This window comes from Anguilla rostrata, chromosome 1 (assembly GCF_018555375.3).
Source record: "Anguilla rostrata isolate EN2019 chromosome 1, ASM1855537v3, whole genome shotgun sequence".
NCBI classification, from domain to species: Eukaryota; Metazoa; Chordata; class Actinopteri; order Anguilliformes; family Anguillidae; genus Anguilla; species Anguilla rostrata.
Genome location: NC_057933.1, coordinates 7,277,666 through 7,301,764, shown reverse-complemented (window position 1 = coordinate 7,301,764; position 24,099 = coordinate 7,277,666). Strand labels below are relative to the sequence as shown.

At 44.4% G+C, this 24,099-nt stretch overlaps 1 protein-coding gene across 1 annotated transcript; it reads right to left on the bottom strand.

Annotated features, from left to right (window-relative positions):
• Positions 1-155: 155 nt before the first annotated feature.
• LOC135239634 (phospholipase B1, membrane-associated-like) lies at positions 156-23,868 on the bottom strand. The gene is made up of 43 exons (XM_064308485.1): positions 23,644-23,868; positions 22,695-22,768; positions 22,290-22,353; positions 21,471-21,534; positions 21,028-21,062; positions 18,078-18,153; positions 17,817-17,859; positions 17,593-17,670; positions 17,295-17,360; positions 16,988-17,061; positions 16,665-16,740; positions 16,409-16,507; positions 15,837-15,911; positions 15,640-15,708; positions 15,268-15,360; positions 14,914-14,974; positions 14,473-14,531; positions 14,237-14,310; positions 14,040-14,083; positions 13,399-13,507; positions 13,136-13,187; positions 12,881-12,961; positions 12,456-12,529; positions 11,937-12,029; positions 11,371-11,446; positions 10,871-10,975; positions 10,294-10,389; positions 9,074-9,145; positions 8,586-8,663; positions 8,031-8,091; positions 7,858-7,916; positions 7,667-7,734; positions 7,419-7,462; positions 7,020-7,119; positions 6,581-6,632; positions 5,900-5,980; positions 4,605-4,667; positions 4,180-4,292; positions 3,308-3,375; positions 2,791-2,891; positions 2,331-2,426; positions 1,997-2,071; positions 156-1,205 (listed from the first exon to the last, which is right to left on the bottom strand). The coding sequence occupies exons 1-43, from the start codon at positions 23,714-23,716 to the stop codon at positions 972-974; spliced, it is 3,348 nt and encodes a 1,115-aa protein (XP_064164555.1). The 5' UTR covers positions 23,717-23,868; the 3' UTR covers positions 156-971.
• Positions 23,869-24,099: the final 231 nt, after the last annotated feature.

The window sequence follows — 24,099 nt, the reverse complement described above, 5'->3', positions numbered from 1 at the left end:
TTGTGTAAGTGAAAACTACATTTTTGTGAGAGTGGGCGAATGTGTACTGAGAGATTATGATGTAGACTTTGGATCTCTTGCACATTCAGTGTACTCTCAATAAGGGTTTTTTCTTGTCTTATGTCCCGATGTATGACAATTAAGCAACAAATTAGTATTTCTCATAATAATTTGTATTTTTCACATAAAAACATACAGTGAGCATCATAAGAATCCATTATTTGTATCAGAAGAATTCCAGAAACAAAATCAATTTTCAAGCTTTTCAACAGGGACACTATTACATATAAATATACAAAATAAATATAATTTACACAGCACATTAGTTCAAAATCTCTGTCATTTGAAAAAAGTCAATACATTGAGTTGATGAGAGATTTCACCATGGGATGCATTGCTGTCTTACATTATATTACATCACATTACAGGCATTTAGCAGACAGTCTTACCCAGAGCGACTAACACAACATTCTACATAGCGATGCCTTGCATTTTTTTTTAGATTTATGTGCCTTTTAATTGTCATGAATATGCCAATCAATTCATTCCTATAAAATAATTATTTCCCCATATATATTCAGATATGGTTCAACTCTTTTAAAACCAGCCCATATATACAACATGTTACAAGCCTATGGAGCATTGTCAAAAGCTCGGAATCTGTAATGAATAAGACCATTTCCACTGACCCCATTACCAGAGTAGTTTGGACAGATATATCTGATGAAGTGTGCATGTGTGAAGAAAAATACATTTCTCAACCCTCATGTATGCACAGAACATAGAAAAACTGGTCACATCAGAATGGCACACAGCTAAGGTAGGTGAGCAGATATAGTGTGCGTGTGTGTGTGTGTGTGTATGTGTGTGTGCACGCGGAACCACACGGGTGAGTGTATGCTGGCGTGCACATATTTTCAAGCGTGAGCGTGCATCGATGCATTCACATGATGTTGCCGTCTGTGTGCCAGTTAAAAGTCAGGTCCTTTCATCTCAGTCACGCTCTCCTTCATCCTCTGTTTCCTCCGCTTCCTACAGGAGAGGAGGAGCCAGGTGACGCCCCAGCCAATCAGCAGCCCTACGACCGCAAGCAGTGCAGCTGCCCACGCGGGCACATAGCTAGGGTCGCTTGTTATGGTCGGAGGTGCGGTCGTGGTGGATATGCTGGGAAAGCTGTTCACCCTGGTGAAAATGTAAGGTTGGTCCTGGACAGGGGAAGGAGAAAGAAGTGATTCGTTAAGCATCAGGTGGAAGAAGAATGACAGTTCCCAGACCTCGGATCCCTTTTCTTACACTAGCCTTACTCTGCCCAGATCACATTTTTAGCTGGAAACGTGCGTGTATGCCTACTTTGTAATGAAACGTTTGAATCCAAAACATTTGAATCCATTATTTCAATATTTTTGAAATAACAGAATTTTGCAGAAAGAAACAGGTAGAAAACACCTTGGTGCTGCCCTCTAATGTTTGAAAAATGCTCTCCGTGTTCCAGCGCCATGCACATGTCAATCAAGAATTGTTGCCGCGCACAAATCTGTCCTTCATACAATGGAACACTGCTGGCTCCTGATTGGCTAGATTGGTTTCGCCATATAATTGCTGGTTCTTGATTTATATTTGATCTGCAATGCTTAGTTTGATGTGTTTCATGATCAGTGTTTCATGAGCTAGGTGCAACTACACTGCACAAATTCATTTGCATGTAGAATACTTCATGCAAATGAGCTGGACACACGTACTCCACCTACCCCAGGACGAATTTTTCAAAACTAATAGTAGGTGGAGCCAGGCTGAAACAGTGAGTGCAATAACTCTTTAAGGTGTGATATGTGATTAGAATGTTCTTGACTGAACATTCTAATGCTGATGTAACAATCAATACAGGTAATCGAAAGCAATGGAGTTCTAGAACACTGACTTTTTTTAAAAACAGTCAGTGTGTGTCAGTTTATGATGCCTGTGCAGTGTGTGTTAGTTCAGGGTGTGCTTTTCTCACCTGAGTGGGACACTTGATCTTGTTGCGGTCAGACGTAAAGTTATTGTAGACTTGCTTTCTCTCCTCAGGCTCCAGCTGAAACGATGGAAACAACCATCACCTGACGTACCAGCCTATCTCCCCCCTAGTTTTACACTCAGCCATTTGCACCTGTTTCCGCACACTTTGCAGGGGTCTGCTGTGTGTGATTTTTAAATCGATTCCCTTCCCCCCACCCCCAACCACTGGTATTATGTCTATTTCCACAGAGGCAGTAAAGTAAAGCCCCCTCAAATAATCGCTCTAGGCTTTCTGTGGCTTCGGCCTCTGGGTCTCCTCCCCGCCTCGTACCCACCATGTTATTCCAGAGCGCGATGGCCATCTCTGCGTGGCCTCTCTCGCTGAAGTGGAAACAGTCCACAGAGAAGAAACTCACATCTGGCTTTTGATCCTGGGCATGGGGAAGGGGACAAAAAAAAAAAAGCCATTTAATGTGTGCCACAAGTACAATTGTTTATGGACGTGTATGAAATACGTGAATACGAAAAATTAATCTTTGTTGTAGTTCCTAACCTCGTTCAGGGAGATCCACTGTCCTGTAGGTTTTCACTCGAACCCTAGCAAAGCACAGCTCATTCAACAGCTAGAGATCTCGTTGAGCTGCTAAATAGTATAATCAGGTGCGCCAAATTAGGGTGGAGATGGAAAACCTAGTACAAGACAGCAGATCTCCAGGAACAGGGTTGGGAACCACTGACATAATAGTTAATGCCTAACATGTTGAGGTGGCAGCAGTCACTCAGCTGGACACTGACCGAATTCAGGGGGACGACCGTGTTTCGGAAGTACGGCTGGGTTACCACGGCGAAGTCCTCACGCCCGTCATAGCGCCCCCCGGAGACCAGGCGCTGTGATTCTTCCTGGGTAGACAGGAAATGGCGGAATGTGTTAGTGGGAAGAGCCCTTCTGACATGGCCGATGTTTGTGATTCTGATATTATTACTTCCTCTCAAAGGAGAGACAATTTGCATTAGTGGTGTAGGGAGACTGAATTTTTTTTCCAGTGCAGGTGCAAATCATCCTAATTAATATTGAAAAATAATGTAATCAACCCATTAATGTGATCACAAAAATGTGATTAGAATGTTCATAACAAAATATTTTTATGCTGACGTAACAATCACTACTAGCGGCTGGAGGCAATGCAGTCCTATAACACATACTTAAAATTTTGAGGAAAAAAAAGTCTTAAAAATCCTTCTCTTCAAAGTGTTAATAATTAAGACACTTCTGTTTGCTGCATCCTAATTGGCCCTCGGCCCCGCGCTTCACTCGCCTGGTAAAGCCGATTGATCCTGTTCATCTCGCTCAGCTCCAGGGAGTCCTCCGAAGCAGCCCGCCTGAACAGACGGACAGACGACGACAGCGACTCAGACAGACGTCAGACACACGGACAGAGACGTAGACAGGGAAGCAGACGACAGCGGACAGACGGACAGAGACAGTCAGACGGACGGACGGACGACGGACGGACAGACAGACGGATAGACAGCAGCAGCAGACAGACAGTCAGCGCGTTCTGGAGCGCGTGAGTAGCAAGCTTATTTTCACGAACGGGGGCAGCGAGACAACAGACTTGTGGGGACAAAGAGGACATGCTGACAGAGGGACACGCGCAGAACAGAAGACCGGACGTTCCAACGACAGGAACACTGACACAGTGGCACGGACAGGTCAGGCTGAGAGGCAGACGGCCAGTGATACCCCAACTGATGTAATGCAATGTCAAAAAAATAGTATTATTTTTAGTACCTATAGGTACTGGGGTATAACCTCAAAGGAACACCCATTGCACCCTTAACCATTTAAGCTTAGTATTCAAAGGAACATGAGGGAACGATGTACCACAGAGAACAAAAAACGGACCCATACCTTATCCCTTTTTCTGGCAGTGTGAGACAGACAGGTAGTGATACAGGCAGACAGAGAGACAAAAAGCTCTTGAGACAGACTCAGGCAGTGATAATGACAGACAGAGAGACAGGCAGACAACTAAACCCACATGCAGGTAGAGAGGATGACAGACAGTAAAACCAACAGACCGTAAAACACACAAGCAGTGAGGCTAACAGACAGTAGAACAGGCAGAACAGTGAAATAACCAATTGCGGTAGTGAGATGGACAGGCAGTGACTCAGACACGCTCACACACTGGGACTGACTTTTGCACCAGTGAGCAGCCCAGCGTGTCAGAGTTGATCCTCCTCAGGCCAGTGATCTGCAGGATCTCCACCACGTTGACCAGCACCCGTGGAACCTGAGCAAAGACACGGCGAGAGACAGATTCCAACATTGCACTGAGACTCAACAAAGAAGACATCGACTTAACACCCCTAACACTGATAGTGCTAGAAGAAACCAAGAAAACTTGCTGTGCTGACATGATCCTGTAGAGATGTTTTGTCACTGGCATCAGAGTGTTCCCTGATTTGACTGTACTGTTGACTGTGCATTGCAGCATTACAATACTATCCAGTGGAACGTTAATATCATTACAGTAGATAACACTGAACTCCAATTCCCAGGTTCCCCAGGTGAGCATGCTCAGTTACCCAAGAAGCTGGCTCACCTGATATAGCAGGTCCAGGCTCTCCCTCAGGTGGTAACTGTAGTTCTGAGGTGATAGCGTGACCTGTATCAAAACCAAGGGAAACACTGTCATAATGGAAATAGCCACACAGAGCTGACAGGTAGCAACCAAGACAACGGCTGCCACATTCACAGATAAAGTCACCCATCATTATGATTGACACCATGCAATAAAAATATAACCTCGTTCTGATATTCAGCTTTCGAGTACAACAATCTGAGACCAAATCAACTTAAAAAGACGAAAGACGGGGTATAAAACTGTTTCCCATGGCCACCCAGGAGAACCCAAACAGATCACATCACATCCGTATGTGTAACTGAAGGCCACAGTCAAATCATCCATTAAAGGTCAGAGCTGGCCTAAAACGATAAAAACCAATGCACTGTGTCGAATGGGCACTAATGAAGGACAGACACAATTAACCACAGCCCTTCTGCAATGGCAAACTGCCCCATAAAAATAAATGAGTCACATGGCTATTAATGAAGATATGTGCAGAGAATTTAATGAGGATGAGATCTGATCCGGAAAGGACTGCAGATCTTCGGTGGAGGGCATAGTCTTGTCCAGCCCCTCTCAGCCAGAGCTCATTCCGATCTCTAGTTTTTCCCCTCAAAATGGCTGAAATGATAATAATCTGATGATCACGAAAGTCATATTCTGAATATAGCATTTTAAAATCCACACTGGTAAATTCATTAAATTATCTTAAATCTAGGGCATAGAATAACAATTAGTAACTAATTAGCATGTATGAATTTTCTTTCTGGATGGATGGATTTATGTATATGTATATACATCTGTTCTATAAGTGGGCGACAAATACATTTGTGATGATGATGATGGTTGTTCTTATACTATTATTATTATTATTATTATTATTATTATTATTTGTTATTTTGCACTTGCATTTGTATGTGCTTGGCAAGTTCCTCTGCCAGGACCATTTGCACTCTTTAAATGTTCATAATTTTAGTACAATAGTCATGGTCAGTGAACTGTACTCTTGCACACTTGCTCTTGCCTCTGGCTTTGTTACAGCAGCAGAGCAGAAGCCAGGGTCATCTGTACTGCCTGAGCTATCCTCAGATGACATGCCTGTCCTTCGGCCATCTGGCAGTGTCACCATAGATATCCATGAGAATTTATCCCCCGGCTCTTCAGCTGTGCTTCTGGATGAGCCCGGCTAGGGCCACAGGCCTTTGTGTTTCAGCTTATTCCTCCGAGCCTGTAGGTGGCACTAAGTATCCCTCACCACAGGGAAGACTCACCCTATCCATGCAGTACTGACACAGGTCGTTGCCCCCGATAAACAGTGTCACCAGCTTCCAGTCGTTTGCAAAATCCACATCCTATCATAAGGTCAGAGAAAACGTTACTGTTACCTTTCATTCCAACAAGCTATTATTTTATTATTTGTTTGTTGTGAAAAAATAGGGGAGACTACGCAAAGAGAAAGAAAGAGTCTTATTTTTGTAAACACTGTAAGTCAGATGAGGTTGTCAGGAAAAAAATTCAATGCATAATTGAATGCATACTCAAGTGCACGGTGGCTACATTAATGATAGGTGAGTGCAATTCCCAGGATCCCAAAATCTCTCCCAAAAGGATTACCATGCGTAAGTTAAACAGGGTTAAGCCAGACTCATATGCCCACGCCTTGGTGTGCAGAACAAACCAGTTCCATTTAATGGTTTCATTTATTTCCATTTTGGCACCAGCATGCAGATATATCACAGACTATCTTGAACCTTAGAAGAGTAGGTTTTTTGGAATTCAAAGTCAGGGTTTCAGAACTACGTTGCTTTAAAATCACCAGACATGATTGCAACGTCAGAATTAGAATGTTCAGTTAAGAAGATTCTAATCACATGTTTGTGATTTTACACCTTAAAGGGTTAATTCAGTCGGATTAACCCTGGGATGATTCAGCAACCAGGGCTGGGGCTTACCTTGCTTGTCTTCAAAGCTTCAATCAGCTTTCTTGCCTGATCGGGGATATCGCTGAAAGAGAGAGGGAGGTGAGGGTGAAAGAGAGAAAGAATCAATGTGAGGATTACGCAAAGGAAAATCAAAATGATTGACGGGCTAACACGGTCTGATATAAAGATGGACAGTTGCCAAGACAGAAGCGAGGGAGAAAAGGTGGAAGAGAAAAAGGGTGAAAATGGGAGGACAGACAGACAAAGGAGAGAGAAAGAGAGATTTGAATGTCAACAGCAAAACACGTCTGTTCTGCTCTGTATAGTAGCTTTGTATTCTTTTCTATCATTTGAGAAAAGTCACACCCTATTAGTGAAAATAGAGAAAATGGGAGGACAGAGAGAGAGAGGGAGACAGAGAGACAGAGAGAGAGGGAGGGAGGGAGATACCACGTTCAGACTGACTCACTCGGCCTTAGATCCTGACACTGCCATATTAAAGCCTGTCTTGCTGGTCCCCACACCCAGAGAGAAGCCGTGGAGCGAGGGGTTAAACTTCCTCAGGATGTCTGAAAGACAAAAGCAGAAGAGAGGGGCACTGCAGGCGGAATCTGAGCAGGGATATTACACCTGGAAAAAAAAGGGACTTAATACAGATGTGTGCTGGTTCCATGGACTACTTGAGGTTTATAATTACTTGTGTCTCAGAGAAAAATCTTCCCCAACGATTCAGGTTTTCAGTAAGCTATAGGGTTTATCAAGAACAAAACCCGTTTTTGGAAGGGCGTGAAACCAGTTTTGTCTCGTGGCAACAGTGCCATCTAGTGGTGGCATGCTGTAAAGCTGTTACGTTTCATGGGACACTTACTGGGCAATGTTGTAACTTCCTTCAAGGTCTTATCACCACCGATGCTGCCAAAACAAATGCACAGATACACACATAAAATGGCAGAATCCAGTCAGGGGTGGTTGGTTCCAATGCATCTGTTGGAAAATATGTGTGTGTGTGCGTGTTTGTGTGTGTGTGTGTGTGTGTGCGTGTATATACATGCACATTAAATGCTAGGTTTAAAATGATTCCTACAATAAGAACAATAAAACACGTCAGTTTCTCACCTCCAGGACACTCCTCTGTATTCAGTTTTCAGCTGCAAGATGTTCTTTGATTTTGCTCCAAAACCTGTCTGGGTGACAGACAAAGACAGCCAATCAAACTGACACACACACAGACAGACAGACAGACAGACAAACAGACAGACATTGATACAGACAGAAATATGTAGGCCTGTGTACAGAAACACACTCACAGATATAGAATCCCCTAAGGTAGCCACCACTTTGATATCCGCTGGCCGTAGTCTGTGAACTGAGATCAGGACAGAAAGAATTATCAGAAAGAGGCATCAGAATAATCTTTTCATACAAGGGCATTGTGATGAACGCATTACAAACTCTACTCTACCCCCCCCTCCCCCCTTACCTGAGGTTGGTGCAGGATTGGAAGGTGCCAAGTCTGTGCAGGAGAAGTCACTTCCCCAGTTCTAACAGACAAAGAGACAGACTTGTTACAGATACACACAACCTGCTAAAAGTACATACCATTTCTTTTCCAAAACTTTGCTCTATAAGCAAAAATGTTTATTTTGATTGAATTAACAAACCCTTTGATGCAATTAGGAATTATTTTTCAGTCCTTAATTGATACACAAACTGGTTGTGGATTAAAAACATTAAAATTCTCACCCACTCTGTCATGTGACTTCCTTATTAAACACAAATGAAGCTATATGGTAAATATTACTACACGTAACCTGTGATTAAAGCTCCACATCCAACCTCTTTCTTTATTATTTTATCAGAAGGTAGACACAATATGTATCTTTAAGAATACTAACAGGTAAATCCAGTTTGCTTTCAATACCATATACAGTGCATATTTCAGAATCGCACCATGAACCTGTAAATCCAATTTACTCCCTATGTGAGATCATGATTGCTCATATTGCAGATTAGTGGATGATGCGCTTTGACCTACTGTGACTGGTGGAGGGGTGGGGGCGGGGCCCTGGTAAGTGTAATTGCTGTTCTCATAGGTCCGCATGAAGGGTTGGGCCTGAGAGGAAGTGACAGACCACTTTAAAAGGAGGACATTTCTGCTAAACGATCCCACAGAGACCATAACCATGCCCCACACAACAAAGTGTTCATTGTAAACTCAACTTTGAGTACTTCTGACTCAAATAGAGTACATAATGATCCCCACTAAACAACTCTGTTAGAGCTAATTTAACACTGAGTATATTTATAATATTCCACTGTGACATTGGCTGCTTAATGTACAGTGAGCTTCAGCAGAAATATTGCGTGGACATTGGGCTCCGTAAAACATAGCCTTTAGATGACCTGCCCCAGATGTATGTACGTAAAAGGCCCACAGGAAGAAGCAGTGCTACATTTCGTTCTCTTGTTTATCTGTGCTCCCCGCACCTCCCAAACCACAGCACCCCCCCCAGGGGAGATTACCTTGGAGGGACATTTCAGCGAGAGGCCGGCGGTGAAGTCCTGAGTGTGAGTTTTATTACCCACGGGCTCCAGCTGGGGGAGGGGGGGGGGCAGAGGAAAGAGAAACACACACAGCTCTCACAGTCAGCTCGAACACCTCTGTGTGATGGCAGCGTTTTGAGGAAGCCTGTGACAGTTTGCGGTGACCTTCCTCTGTTTCCCGGTGTCAGTAACTGATGTAGTGTGAAGATTTGCAGCTGTTTAGTGTCCACGACAATTCATCTGAAGCATAGTTTAGTTCAAAAATCAACAAAAAGCTCAGGGAATTATTTATTTATTTTTTGCCACTAATGAGCCAAGGGAAGGACGTTTTTCTCTGTTTTCACTGTAAGGTTTTTAGCACCCTCCAAAGAGCAATACAATATTAATCTTATATAATATTAAAGTGTATCATCAGGGGATAGCATGGTTTAAGGCACCATACGGTTCAAATACAGTTAATATCTCATTGGGTTATAATGCAATCACTCCAGGGGACTTCTCTCTCATTTCCTATGCCAATTCATCTTCTATTCTCTGTAATTCTGCGACTCTGAAATTCACTGAGAAGTGCACTGTTAGAGTTCCAAGGCTCTGAGCTGTGTGTGCGTGCATGTGTGTGTGCGACAGTGTGTCTGTGTGTGCATGCCTGTGTGTTTGTGTGCGTGCGTGTGTGTGTGTCTGTGTGTGTGTGTGCCTGTGTGTTTGTGTGTGTGCATGTGCGCATGTGTGTGTGTGTGTGTGTGTGTGCATGTGTGCATATGTCTCTGTGTGTTTGCATGCATGTCCATGCAAGCGTGCATGTGTCTGTCTGTGCCTGTGTGTGTGTGTGTGTGTATGTGTGTGTGTGTGTGCGCATACGAGTGTGCATGTGTGTGTGTGTGCTTGTGTGTGTGTGTGTGTCTGTGTGTGTGGGTGTGTGTGTGTGTGTGCGTGCGTGTGTCTGTGCGTCTGTGCGTCTGTGCGTGTGTGCGTGTGTGCATGCGATCGTGCATGCTTGTGCTTGTGTGTGTGTGTGTGTGTCTGTGTGTCTGTGTGTCCGTGCGTCTGTGCGTGTGTGCGTGTGTGCATGCGATCGTGCATGCTTGTGTGTGTGTGTGTGTGTGTGTGTGTCTGTGCATCTGTGCGTGTGTGCGTGTGTGCGTGTGTGCATGCGATCGTGCATGCTTGTGTGTGTGTGTGTGTGTGTGTGTGATCATCACCATGTTGTTCCACAGGGCACGGGCCATTAGGGTGTGGGACTTCTGGCTGAGGTGGAAGCAGTCCAGGGCGAAGTAGGAGCGATCAGGTCGACCATCCTAAAAGAGGAAAATGCAAAAAGGCAAAATGCAAACCAGTTTATAGGGTAGTATGCATGTTTTAACAACACATTTTGTGTTACTTTCAACACAGTCTGATAAAACGTCTCCCTTTGTAACACATAAATTATGTATTTGTAACACAAAAGTAGTAACTTTGATACAAAATATGTTGAAAACAGTAACACAAAAAGTGTGCTGGATATTAACACATCCTTTTCAAGAGTGTCCTGTGTTCTTGCAGCTGGACAGATGGGAGGGTGGGAGAGATTAGAGAGAAAACAAGACCAGGTTAAAACCTAGTATATGGCTGGACCTAACACACGTGATCCGGCCGACCAATGGTGTGACTTCATAACTCGGCCGACCAATGGTGTAGCTTCATCACTCACTCAGTCACTCATAGACATTCGCATTTGCAGGGCTGGCCCCGCTGTTGCGGTCCAGCCAAAAAAGATGGGAGAGGAACAGTGCCCCTCACCTCCAGCAGGGGGAGCACTACTTCTCTGAAGAAGGGCTGCAGCACCACCGTGAAGTTAGAGTGCGTGTCGTATCGTCCTGATTCGATGAGGTCCTGCATCCTACGCTGCGAAAGAGAGACGGTGACTTTAGTGAAGGCCACCGGGGCTCGTACCACAAAGCTGACCTACGGCAATGCAGCATACTGGGTTTGTAACCTAAAGGTTGCAGGTTCGATTCCCAGGTATGACACTGCCGTTATGCCCCTGAGCAAGGTAAGGTACCCAACCTGAATTGCTTCACTATGTAGCTATATACATCTGCATAAATGAACACTGTGTACAGATGTGAAAGCTGTGTAAGTCGTTCCAGATAAGAGTGTCTGCTAAATGCTAGTAACATAGTCTAACCCTCTAACAACTTTGAACATGCCTTCTGTCTACCAAATGTCCTGTCAGAGCCATTTATAACATTATACATTTGGCTGAATTAATTTGGGTAACAAACTTAAACAAATTTTACCTGATAGGCTCTGTTCTGGTCAATCAGGTTCTGAAGTTCAAAGGTCCCTTCTGCTACCACACAACGGCACAGAGCTCTATGAGGAAGAGACGTAAAACATTTAAACAACGCATGTGCTGTTTTATTAAACTCATCCCCATCCTCTTTTATGGCTGTTAACTGTGCATGACGCAGCTCTGCATCTTTATTCTTTAATGTCATGACTACCATCTTACTTCTCCTCTGATACTGCTCTGAGGGTTGCCAGATTTAAAAGTAGCCAAAACTGGACAACATGCACAACTTAATCACGGGTGAGGTGGGAAACTGGGGGGAGGGGTCTATCAGTATGGATGAAGGACTGGGGTTGGTTGAGATGAAACCAGCACTACAAAATAAAGGTAAATTCTGTCAATTCGTTACACAGACCGGACATTATGTTGTCCAGCTGAGATCAAAAACCGGACATTCTGGTTGGAAACGGTCATCTGGCAACCCTAACTGCACCCCACCCTAACTCACATACTCGGGTCTGCTTCAACGGTCCTCACCATGCCTATTGTGCACTTCTGCAGAGAGACACCTACCTTACAAGCCAGGAAGGGCACTTCAGGGTGCTGTCCTCGTGCAGCTTTCTGAGGGGAACCATGTACATGAGCTCCACAAGGTTACAGAGCGCACTGGAGAGAACAGCAGGGGGTACACCTGAGGAGAGAGAGAGAGATACAGCACTGAGAGAGAGAGAGAGAGAGAGAGAGAGATACAGCACTGAGAGAGAGAGAGAGAGAGAGAGAGAGATACAGCACTGAGAGAGAGAGACAGAGAGACACAGACAAAAACAGAGGTGGAGAGATGGATACAGAACTGAGAGATAGAGACTGATTGACGGACAGACAAACACAGAGGCAGAGAGACAGATACAGCACAGAGGGAGAGACAGAAAAAGAGAAGTGCAGGTACAGAACTGAGAAGGAGAAAGGGAGAGAGGTACAGGACAGAGGGAGAGAGAGACAGAGATAGGCAAGTACAGCACTAACAGGGATAAGTACAGCTATAAGAAAGCGGGGAAAACAGTTCAGTGAGAGAGAGAGGCACAGGGAGACTACTCCTTTACCTCTCTGTGGAGGATATCCAGAGCTTCCCGAATGCGAGATAATATGTTATCTGGGGAGAAATAAACCTGCAAGAAGAACAATCTGTTTGAGAAAACAGGCTGTCTGAAGAAGCACATCCCTCCACTCCATGCTTAAGAATAGCAAGAATCTGTAGATGTTTACTGTCTGATCGTTGCCCCTCTGTAAGGACACCTACATGTGTTTTTTGTCTTGTGTCAAGCACCATTCTATAGTGAACAGACACTAAAGCTTGGTTCACTATTTACAGGTTGCTGACCTCCATTTTATAAAATGGTAAATATAGGAAATGCACCAGAAACACAGGGGTGTTAAACAATTTGAAACTGGGTCCCTGAAAACCCCATTTCCCACCATCCAACAACAGCAGAGGATTCTGGGTAAATACTGGCACTCACGGTGTCTGTGCAGTAGTCGCACAGGTCATTTCCTCCGATGAACATGGTGATCACCTTCCAGTCGTTCTGGAAGTCGATGCGCTGTGAGGAAGACAGAGTCAGGCAGCGCAATGCCTATGCTGGAACATTATTACACAATGAAAGCTTTTGTTAAGGGATGTATGTGCTTTGTGCTTGCTTAGGCGTGTGTGTGTGTGTGTGTGTGCATGTGTGTGGGTGTGTGTATGTGTGCGTGTGTGGCTGCATCTGTCCTACCGAATCATTCTTCATCATGTCCACAAGGCGGCGCACTTGGGTAGGCATGTCTCTGAAACAAACAAAAAAATTGTTTTCACCGGAAATTAATTAACAGATTACATTTTTTTTTTTGGAGAAACACATGCATGTACAAACACAATAGATAAGTTGTCAGACAAACACACATATACACATCAATATAAAAATATGGCGAGAGAGAGAGAGACAAAGACAGACAGATGGATAGACAGAGAGACAGACAGACAGACAGGCAGACTCACTCGCTTTTGGCCCCTGGAACAGCCTGGTTGAAGAAGGATTGGGGGGAGTTCTCGTCCCCTATTCCCTCAGAGAACCCGGCCAGCGAGGGATTAAACTGCCGCAGGATGTCTGCATGCACACAACAGACACGCCAGTACAAATCAGGCCTCTACTGAACTGTGTGCTCCAGGTACAATAAGCTAGCATGAACACTGTTACAATAGGGTGTGGCAGTTAAAGAGTACACATACGCATGCACACACACACACACACACACACGCACACACACACACACACATATGCACACACACACAAGCAGACACACCAACACATGCAAGCACACATGCACACACACACACACACACACACATACGCACACACCCAAGCACACATGCACACACACACACACACATACACAAGCACACACACACACACACACACGCACACATACGCACACACCCAAGCACACATACACACACACAAGCACACACGCACACATACACATGCACACAATATGCATGCATACATACGCACAAACGTGTACAAACAGCACAGGATATCCATGCACTGAGACACATGAGCCAGACGAATCCAACAAAGACCGCGGTCACACCAGTGTGATAAAGACCAGCACGGTGAAACGAACTGAATGGTTTCTTACTGGGAAGGGTGGTGACGCTGCTGAGGTTCGCCTCCCCGCCGATACTGCAACAGAAGACGGACAAAGCCAGGCTTCAGCCCCTCATTCACACTCACACACAGTGGGGTTAGTTAAGCCCACCGGCCACTGGACAAACGTCCAACAGACAGGGTGGGGGCGCTGCGGGGGTTGAGCGGGGGGGGGGGGGGGGGACCCACCTCCATGACAGTCCTCGGTACTCGCGAAGGACGTCCAGTATGTTGTTGTTGGTGCTGCCCACACCATTGCCTGCCTGTGTTGAGACAGACACAAACGCAAGATGTGGACAGTGTGGTAAGTGTGAGAAAATTCATGAATGGGTACACAGCCCAGAAAAGTGACTCTGGGACACGAAGGCCAGTGGGGGACACGGACAAAACAGAGACAGACGGACAGACAAGATGGACAGGCTCACCGTTAAGGAATCTCCTACGGCAGCTACCACTTTGATATCTCCAGGCCGCAAAGCATGAACTGCAGAAGGACAGAGTTCAAGTGGAATGAGGGTCAGCCACAAACGTCAATAAAAAACATTGCTTTCTAAGCTGCGATTAGTTAATATTAGTGGGATGGGATAAGATGGGGTCTCTGAAGCTGTACTCTCCTATCACTGAAGCATTTCAGTAGCAGTAACTCATGAACAGTCAGTCAATAGAACAGTAGCAGTGATAACAAATTGAATGATAACAAAATGTTAATAAATAATAGCATAGACAAATCTGTCAGGCCAAAATTTTACTTTATTTAGGGGCATGCCTTGTGGAATTAGCTGGAATTAGCGCAGGGCTATTTCAGTGGTGCGAAAATGTTTGTCCCTCCCTTAAGAGGAGGGAAAGTGACCTTCTGTGGATCGTACCTGAGGTGGGAGGGGAGTTGGAGGGACTTAGGTCTTCACAAGGGAGCTCAGTGCCCATGATCTGTCGACACCCCAGACACAAGCACACACAATCACACTGATGCACACACGACCGCACACACACACACCATCACAGCATCAGCCAATACCACGCACAAAACACAATCACGCACACACGAACACACACACTACACGTGGTTACACGGAATTAACAGCGCATATGGACATAACACAAGATAACTAAACACAAAGACACATGGCCAAGCAGAACCCAACAAAGGAGACACGTCATATATAATACAGCCCATGGGGCACTACGCGTGAAGAGAAGACGGCCTCCGTGGAGTGACTTACGGGGTCCAGGAAGGGAGAGGGGGCCACGCTCCTGTCCTGGGGGGCCAAGGGTTCGGAGGGGGAGTTCCTCTGTGTCTGCAGGAAGGGCTGGTCCTGAAGAAAGAGAGAGAGAGAGAAAGAGAGAGAGAGGTTCAGGTTTGCAGGTACAAGGTCTGTGGGCCGTAGAAGCAGGGACAGCTTCAGTTTTCAAAGTTAATCAAATGAATTGCAGTGAAGCATGTTGGGCCTCTGCTGTTGAGATGAGAGATGGGCTGATATGCACTTCATTAATCCCCCCAAAAAATTGACTTGGCCACCAAAACGCAAAGACACTAAAACAACAAAAACACAAAACAGGATTTTTTTGAAAGAGAAAAAAAATTCCATGCTCACCTCACTGGGGCAAGGTCTACTCATTATGTCACTGTCCTTAACGTCAGACTGCAATTTCATTGGCTGCAGCTGGAAGAGAAGTCATGTAATTGGACAGCTGAGTCCACACACCACACAACCTTATCTTTGGCACACTTTAGCATCCGTTTGTAGGGGACAACATGAAGGCATTGACTGAAAGCTTGTGTAAGTCTCACCAGATTTCTCCACAGGTCCAGAGCCACATGCTCTAAATTTTCTCCTTCTTGATCAGAGGGGGGTGTCCTTGATTTCTGTAGAGAACACATACTTCTTAATTTCTTCTCACTAATCAACTAATTGATTATAGTAAAATAAAACCCAATTAATTAAAAGGCCATTTGGAACAAGAACAGCCTCAGTATTTTTCCAGGAACAGGGTGTATATTTTGACAGAGCTCTACTTTTTGTGTACACGTTTAAGTGAAAAAACAAAAACTAAGCATTCATGACTGTTTTCTCTTTTTGAAATGTATTCTGTGGGAGCTCATTGGACTTCAAATGCTTTTGTATATTTTATGTTGTTCTCGGCTGACATTACATATTTTCTTCAACTTTTCTTTTACTTTTATTGCTCACAAAAATATTTGTGATGTTTTCTTCAGTGATATCTGATTTAGTTTTAAAACATCTTCAAAATTCACATCCCCATATATGTTGGGGGTATGTATTATTGTATCAGGAGACACCCGACATCGCTCAGCCCCAGTGGAGACAGACTGACACATTGCTTCAGGTTTCCCACACTCACCGCCATGTCCACAACTACGGGAGAGGCCTGCAGCACAACAGCGAAGTCTTCTCTCTCACTGTACCACTGCTTGGCCTGTAGGTGGCGCTCTAGAGACTCCTGAAAAACAGCATGCCAACATATGCAAATTGTGATCAAACAAACACACGCACACAGATGTGCCCACGCAGGAACAGGAAGATAAATACCAATGCAATACCAAAATATTACACAACATTCATTCATTGTTATCGATAAAATGAACATCACACTGTACCTGCAAGGCTTGTGTGAGAACGATCCTTTTCAACCTGAGTTCTGCCTTGCTATAAGACTGCTCACAGGTGCACATTCTGCATGTGGACAGTCGTGAAATGATCATGGTCAGAGAATTCATGCCTCAAGCACAGGCTCTACTGTTAACGTTAAATACTTCAAAAATGTCTCCAACTGAAAAGGGCCTATACAGTTACTCTAAATGCTAATTTTTCTATAATCCTTTAATAATATTTATAAAGGTCATACAGTGCCCGACACCTGAAAGCAATATATGTGTTTATGCGTTGCAGTCTGAGATGTGTGATACGGAATTTAACTCACTGGGCACGTTGAGCATCCATGACATCATCAGATGGCCCCGCCCACACCACAGCACTGATCAAGGTGTGCTTCAACTGCGCAGACAGACATACAGACATAAAGCTCAGACCGTCTTCATAATCAGCCCAGTGACTTGTCATTGCGATAAAGTACTTGAACTGGCACAAGAAATGTCACAGGCATGTCTTATGTAACACCTGTATCCAGGCATGTTAACTTTTTTGTGATGCAGTTGACAGGGTAGTTATGTGTTATGGGGCAGATATTTCCCCCCCTCCCCCCCGACGACACACACACACACACACACCTGGCTTTGAAGTTTACTCAGCGTCTCTTCAACCTGCCGTACAGTGTCTGTCAATGCAGTGCTAGCCTGAAAACATAAACGCATATGCAGAGAGAGAGAGAGGGAGAGAGAGAGAGAGAGAGGGGGAGGGGGGGGGGAGAAGGAGATCATTAGAAGCCTGCCATTAAAAATACACATATATCATATAATCCAAGCATGCTTTACTATAATGCCATTAAATTAAAGTGAAGTTCAGAGAGAGGGAGAATGATAACTGAGGAAGTCCCGTGTGCACGTAGCACCGGGTAGCTATGCTAACCTGCTCAGCACAGAGACAGAGCTCATCCACAGGGACGAACAACAGCAGCAGCTTCCAGCCTTCGGTGTAGCCTGCGTCCTGCGGGACAGGCACAGTTAAAAACAGCACTCTGCGCTACGTTGTGTGTGTGTGTGTGTTGTCACTGATTCACACTGCGCTGTGTGGGCATGTGTCGCACAGCGTGTGAGAATGGGAGGGGCTATGCACAACATGCTGAACTCTACCTGCAGACTGTGCAGCAGACCCTCAGCCTGCTGGGGCAAGCTCCTGCAACACAGGCACAAAACGCAGGTTAGGAGCCCCACGACACAGTCACCAGGGCAAAACCCATTTTGACCAAGAAATGTAGGGATGTGGAGACATGCTCACGTACAAGACATGAGAGGAATGCACGCACACACACACACACACACACACACATGCACAAGCACAAGTACACACACACGAGACATACAGATGTGTGTTTGTGTGTGCGTGCGTGATACCTGTACTGTGAGGACTGCATGCTTGTCTGGTCAGGCAGCAGGTTGGTAAGAGTAGGGTTGAACATTGACAGAATCTCTGAAAGAAAAGGTTTGCATTTAAATATTTGTTCACATTCATATCGTTCCCCTTAACCTTTCAACACGAGTGCTGGAGCCTAGCCCAGGCGGGATTACACCCTGGACAGGTCACTACACACACCATTCACTCACACGCTCATACCTTTAGTAGCAATTTAGAGGCTCCAGTTAAGATAAAATGAATGCCTTTGAACTGTGGGAGGAAACCCACGCAGACATGAGGAGGACATGCAGTGAGGCCTAGAACATGAGAACACGGGAAGAAGATGGGGAGAACATAGATTCAAACCGAGGACCTTCTTGCTGTGAGGCAACAGGGCTTCCCAGTACTGTCTTTCTTCTTAATAACGTTCCAAACTGTTGATTTTGGTTAACCTAAGGTTTGACCTATGTCTCTGACTGTTTTTTTTTCTTCACAATTTTCATCCTCATAATGGCTTCCTTGACTTTCACTGGCACAGCTCTGGTTGTCAAATAACAGGCTCCAAAGGCAATCAATAGCCTAGAATCAAGACTAGATTATACATTACATTACATTACAGGCATTTAGCAGACGCTCTTATCCAGAGCGACTTACACAACTTTTTTACATAGCATTTTTTACATTGTATCCATTTATACAGCTGGACATATACTGAAGCAATTTCGGTTAAGTACCTTGCTCAAGGGTCCAACAGCAGTGCCCTACCCGGGAATCGAACCTGCAACCTTTCAGTTACAAGCCCAGTTCCTTACCCACTGTGCTACACTCCGTCCACATAAATATAAAACTCTTATATATATATATATATATACACACACACACACACACACACACACACACACACACACCACAAACACACACACACACACACACACACACACACACACACACACACACAAACACACACACACACACACACACAATTCACCGGCCCCTTCAGTAGGTACAACTGTTCAACTGCTCGTTAACGAAAATATCCAGTGAGTGGCAGTTCTCTGGGCGAAAATGCCTTGTTGATGGCAGAGGTCAGAGGAGAATGGCCAGTCTGGTTCAAGCTGATAGAAATGCAACAGTAACTCAAATAACCACTCGTTACAACCGAGGTATGCAGAAGAGCATCTCTGAATGCACAACACGTCGAACCTTGAAGCAGATGGGCTACAGCAGCAGAAGACCACACCCGGTACTACCAAGTACCAAATGAAGTGGCCGGTGAGTGTATATATACTATATATATATATATATACAGTTGTGTAACCCACACAATGGAGAAGCAGGTGAATGGTAGCAGCTAATGGACTGCCCTGTTATATTTATGGACGTCTCATCCTGTCTAGTGACAGATATCATTTCACAAAGCTGGTCGGAGCAATTTATCTAAAAGTTCATTGTCAGTATCACCTGTGTGGCCATGCAACATCATACACAAGAACTGCAAATAGCAGTGGGGGGAATTAGCGTGTCCTCTTTGGTTATTGAACTATTCTGCCATATATTGATCAAATGAGATATGGTGTATATGTTAAAGTGGCACACTGAAGAGCAGGAAAAGTTGGCTCTCAGAAGAATTAAATATCAGGCGCCTTTGACTTGTTCAATTTGCTTGCATTGCATTGCTTCTTCTTCTCCACCCCCTTCTGCTACTTCTTCTTCTTCTGTTTCTCAATGGAAGATGTGTTATTGTCTCTTCATCTCAAATGCCATACAGAATACCCTGAGGTTGTTGGATATTGCCAGTGGCTTAATATTATTGATTGGTATAAAGAATTACTACACCATTTCAACGCCAGTCATGTTAGTTTCTTTTTTACTAGCTTAAAGTTCCTTTGGCCTTTTCTCAAGTTCAAGTCTTCATTTCACCTTTGAATGAACTAAGACCTTTGAAATTTCCTTGTTAAGAGCTGCATTAGCTAAATCCCTGTTTACAATAGGCACAGTACCATAAGATTAGATGAAAAGACAGTGTCTGAAAGTACTTGCAGTAAACTGATAACTTATCACACTGCATGCAGACAAAAGAATCAATTTCTTCCCTCTTACTTAATCAATGATTTACTGACAGTGAAAAAAGAAAGAAAACTGTTCTTTATTCTCCTTTCTCAACAAAGACAAAGTAGCTAGCAATTAACTCATGTTCCTACAACCATTAGCTTCAGTGTTTGCAATCTCAGTACAATAGGCGTAACAATTTATTTCAGTGTAAAATTATTCAAATTTTTAGTTGACAGAACTGTGAAAATGATGCACTTGTGTTGGCTAACAAAAAACTTGACTTCTGCCATTATGAAAACCTGCCTAACTAATTCACGTTAACTTTGTAGCTAACTGTACTTACCTCTTCCAACTAGCTATGTTTGAGGCGAGTGCCTACCCAACCAGCTACTAAATTTAAACTTTCAGTGGCAGTCAGATACTGCAAAGACAGCAATGACTGCACATCCTGACCTTGTCTTTTAGCATCTCTAGAACTCCCAGTTAGCTAAGCAGAGCATTTTCAAAATACTGAACAGACCAGGGAAGTACCATTTCTAAGCCTGACACCCATAGTAAATCATTGAAGGAATGCTCAGTTTTGTTTCTGCAGCTTTTCAGTGTTGTGGCTGTTAATTACAATGAGGGATGCAAGCTAATTATTTGAAGGACAGGCTCACTCTTCAAGCTCCCAAAGTTAATTATGAATGTGAAAAGACTGCATTCTGCTTCTATGTGCCGTGAGAAATACAACACACCTTGAAAATTAACACCTTGCTGCCATTTCAGAAATTTCAGGAACGGATTTGAAATCTTCTTAGATTTGACTGTAGATGAGGTTTAAATAAAGGCTGATGAAGTAAGAGGGATATCTATTAAATCAAAAAAATAAATGGAAAAAAATATGGAGAGACTTACCAAATAATCTACTCAGCACCTTAAATGACTCACTCCTACACAAAGGAAAAAAGAAAGTTATAAAAAGGCTAAGAAAGATCAGAAAGAGCAAATGTAAGAGTCCCTTTTCACAACCTCTTCTGAGCTCTACCATTAATCTTCCACCATCAGTTTATATCATACAAGTGGCCAGTTACACTTTCTTCACAGTATGGCTAATTTAGAAGCTCCAGTGCAGAGCAGTGCAGTACAGCAGTGTAAGGCACTAAGCTTGTAACCTGAACATCATAGGTTCGAGTCCCAGGTAGGTCACTGCTATTGCACCCTTGAGCAAGATACATAACCTAAACTGCTTCAGTAGTACTACAACACAGCACACGTAGTGTGCATCGCTCTGGATTGGAGCATCTGTTAAATGTACCTATATCTGTAATGTAATGTAAATAAGCACCGACCAACAGTACCTGTGTGGGTGGGGCAGGCCAATGGCAGATACCAGAGCAATGTCTGAGGGCCGCAGTGCATGAGCTGGAATAGAGGGGTACAGTGATGGTGAGAAAGAAGAAATGGGAGGGTAACCTACCCTGCTGAAAATTCCATCTTAAACCAGCCTAAACTGGTCAAGCTGTGTTTTTTGACACTTTTAGCTGGTCAACCAGCAGTTCACCCGCTGACCAGTCGATATAGTCCACGAGTCCACCAGTTGAGCACCAGCTTACTGTACCAGCTTTGTCCAGCTATAGACCAGCTTTGACCAGCCGCAGACCAACTATGATCAGGTAGAAGTGTCAGAAACACAGCTTAAACCATCTTAAACCAGCTTAGAATCCCATCTGGTCTAAAATGAAATTTTCAGCAGGGTACACAGACTGGTACACCCTCACATTTTTACACCCTGTGAATAAAGAAACAAACAAAATTTCAGAAAAGGCAAGGAGTCGAGAGAGGCAAGAAAGCCATGTGGCAGAACGGCTTGGGAACTCTGAGATTGCAGGTTCGAATCCCAGGTGGGGCCACTGCCGTTGTTCCCTTGAGCAAGTTACTTAACCGGAAACTGCTTCAGTAAAATATCCAGCTGTATAAATGGACTGCATGTGAACAATGTGAGCTGTGAATGACGCTCTGGATATGAACATCTGCTAAACACCTTAAATGTAAATGTCAAATGAAAGCCATGCTCAATTAAAGAAATCAGAACAACACTGTCGACCAATTGTAGCAGGAAGGTCGATACTAATGAGTAACCGGCTGGAATTTTCAGGCTATTGTGAGAGCACACTTACCAGAGGAAGGGGGGGAGAGGGAAGGAGAGGTTTGGGCACAGAGCAACGGCAGCAAACGCTCAGCCTGTTAGCGGGAGAGACGCACGCACCTCCGTTCACTAGTCGTCATACACAATCATACACATGCACAAAAATCAATATACTTTTTACAACTATAAAGCACGCTAAACATTTCCAACCCAGCATAGCTAGTCTTTCTGTGTGCTCCCTTTCACTGTCGCTGAAGCGTCACACTTGAGTATTTCATCTTCTTGTTTCAGGACTGAACAGGGCATGCCACTAAATCGGACTCCAGAGTCTTTGCAGGACATCACTGTATTTACTCTCCGTCTGTTTGTCTGTCTGACAGAAGATGCCTGAAACAGACGCGCTATAACCACGGATGCTCGTAGGCACCGGTCTCACCTCCTCTGAGTCCCGTGCTGGACTGTGATTGGGCAGGATGTCAGCAACAGAGTCCTCTGCCTGGGACATGGAGACTGGGGATATGCAGAGGAGCAGAGCAGCAGGAGGTGAAAGACTCATCACTCAGGCTTTACACTCACACACACACACACACACGCACGCACGCATGCACGCACACACACACACACACACATATCCACAAATGACCACACAAACAAGCACGCCTTGACACACATGCACATGCACATGCACATACATGCAAAAACACACACACAGACGCACACACACTCAAACATGTGCATATACGCATAGACACTCATGCAGACACACACGCAACACACGCTGTACTGGCCGGTTCGCATCTTTGACTCAGACCAAAGATGCGAACATCTACACAACAAACGGGAGGTTTTCTCATTCCCTGGCAGGTAGTCAGTCTCAGGCACAAAGCCATGGACGCATTCCAACACAAGCACACTGAATTCATTGACCCTAAAAAAAATCAATGCATTCTAGCTCACGGTAAATTGTTTCTACTACTAAAGATAAGGGTTTCTGGTTCACTGACCGAAATGCATCACAGTATAGTATGATAGAGAGAAATAAAAGATCAGATGTATTCTCTGAGGCCAAATTCAATACATTTTTACAAGACTTTTATCAAACAAGAACTATTACTGACCATCACAGCCAGCGGCTCCACAATAATAAAAAAGCAACCCGTCTGAAATTTAAGTGTGCCTGTAAAATGTACGCCAGTTTAATGTACAGGTGCAATATTCACGCAATGCTGTTCTACCACCCCTTCACATTAACTTCAATTACATTTTATATTAAGTCCTGATTTGTAGTCTTGAACTCATCCGTCCTGTGAGAAACCCAAGCAATGACCTCAGGTGTCATGGCAACACAGGTGAAGGTGGAGAGCATGGCAAAGGTACGAGGATACCTGAAAGTGCCAGGAGGGGTCCCAGCAATGCCACCAAGAGTGCAGGAAGCGTGACTCGTGCAGCAATGTCCATTATGAGCGGAGTTTGCACACTTGTCTGAAACTTGCTTTTTTTTGTCAGTGTATCTGTTGGTCTTTTTGTTCCCTTTGACCCTCTGCCTGGGTGATCTTTCTCTCACTCTGCCCAACTATCCAGCTGTTAACTGCTCAAAGAACGACTTGTATTCAAAGAGTCAGTTATATGTGGGAGGTGGGAAAGGGGGAGGGGCCAGTTCTTCTCACAAGCATTTGTTTGTCATTACTGCCTTCTAGTGTAATGTGTGTGTGTGTGAGTACGCGTATATGTACATGTGTGTGTTTGTGTGTGTGTGCATGCGTGCAAGTGTGCGTGTGTGTGTATGCATGTGTGTACTTGTGTGTGTGTGCGTGCAAGTGTGTGTGTGTGCGTTTGTGTGT

Coding starts and splice junctions, on each gene's coding strand:
- LOC135239634 (XM_064308485.1), bottom strand. CDS start 23,716: ATGGACATTGCTGCACGAGTCACGCTTCCTGCACTCTTGGTGGCATTG. Junction 22,354..22,694: donor CAGCACGGGACTCAGAGGAG/GTGAGACCGGTG, acceptor TCCCGCTAACAG/GCTGAGCGTTTGCTGCCGTT. Junction 8,664..9,073: donor CGCTGAAATGTCCCTCCAAG/GTAATCTCCCCT, acceptor ACTTCCTCTCAG/GCCCAACCCTTCATGCGGAC.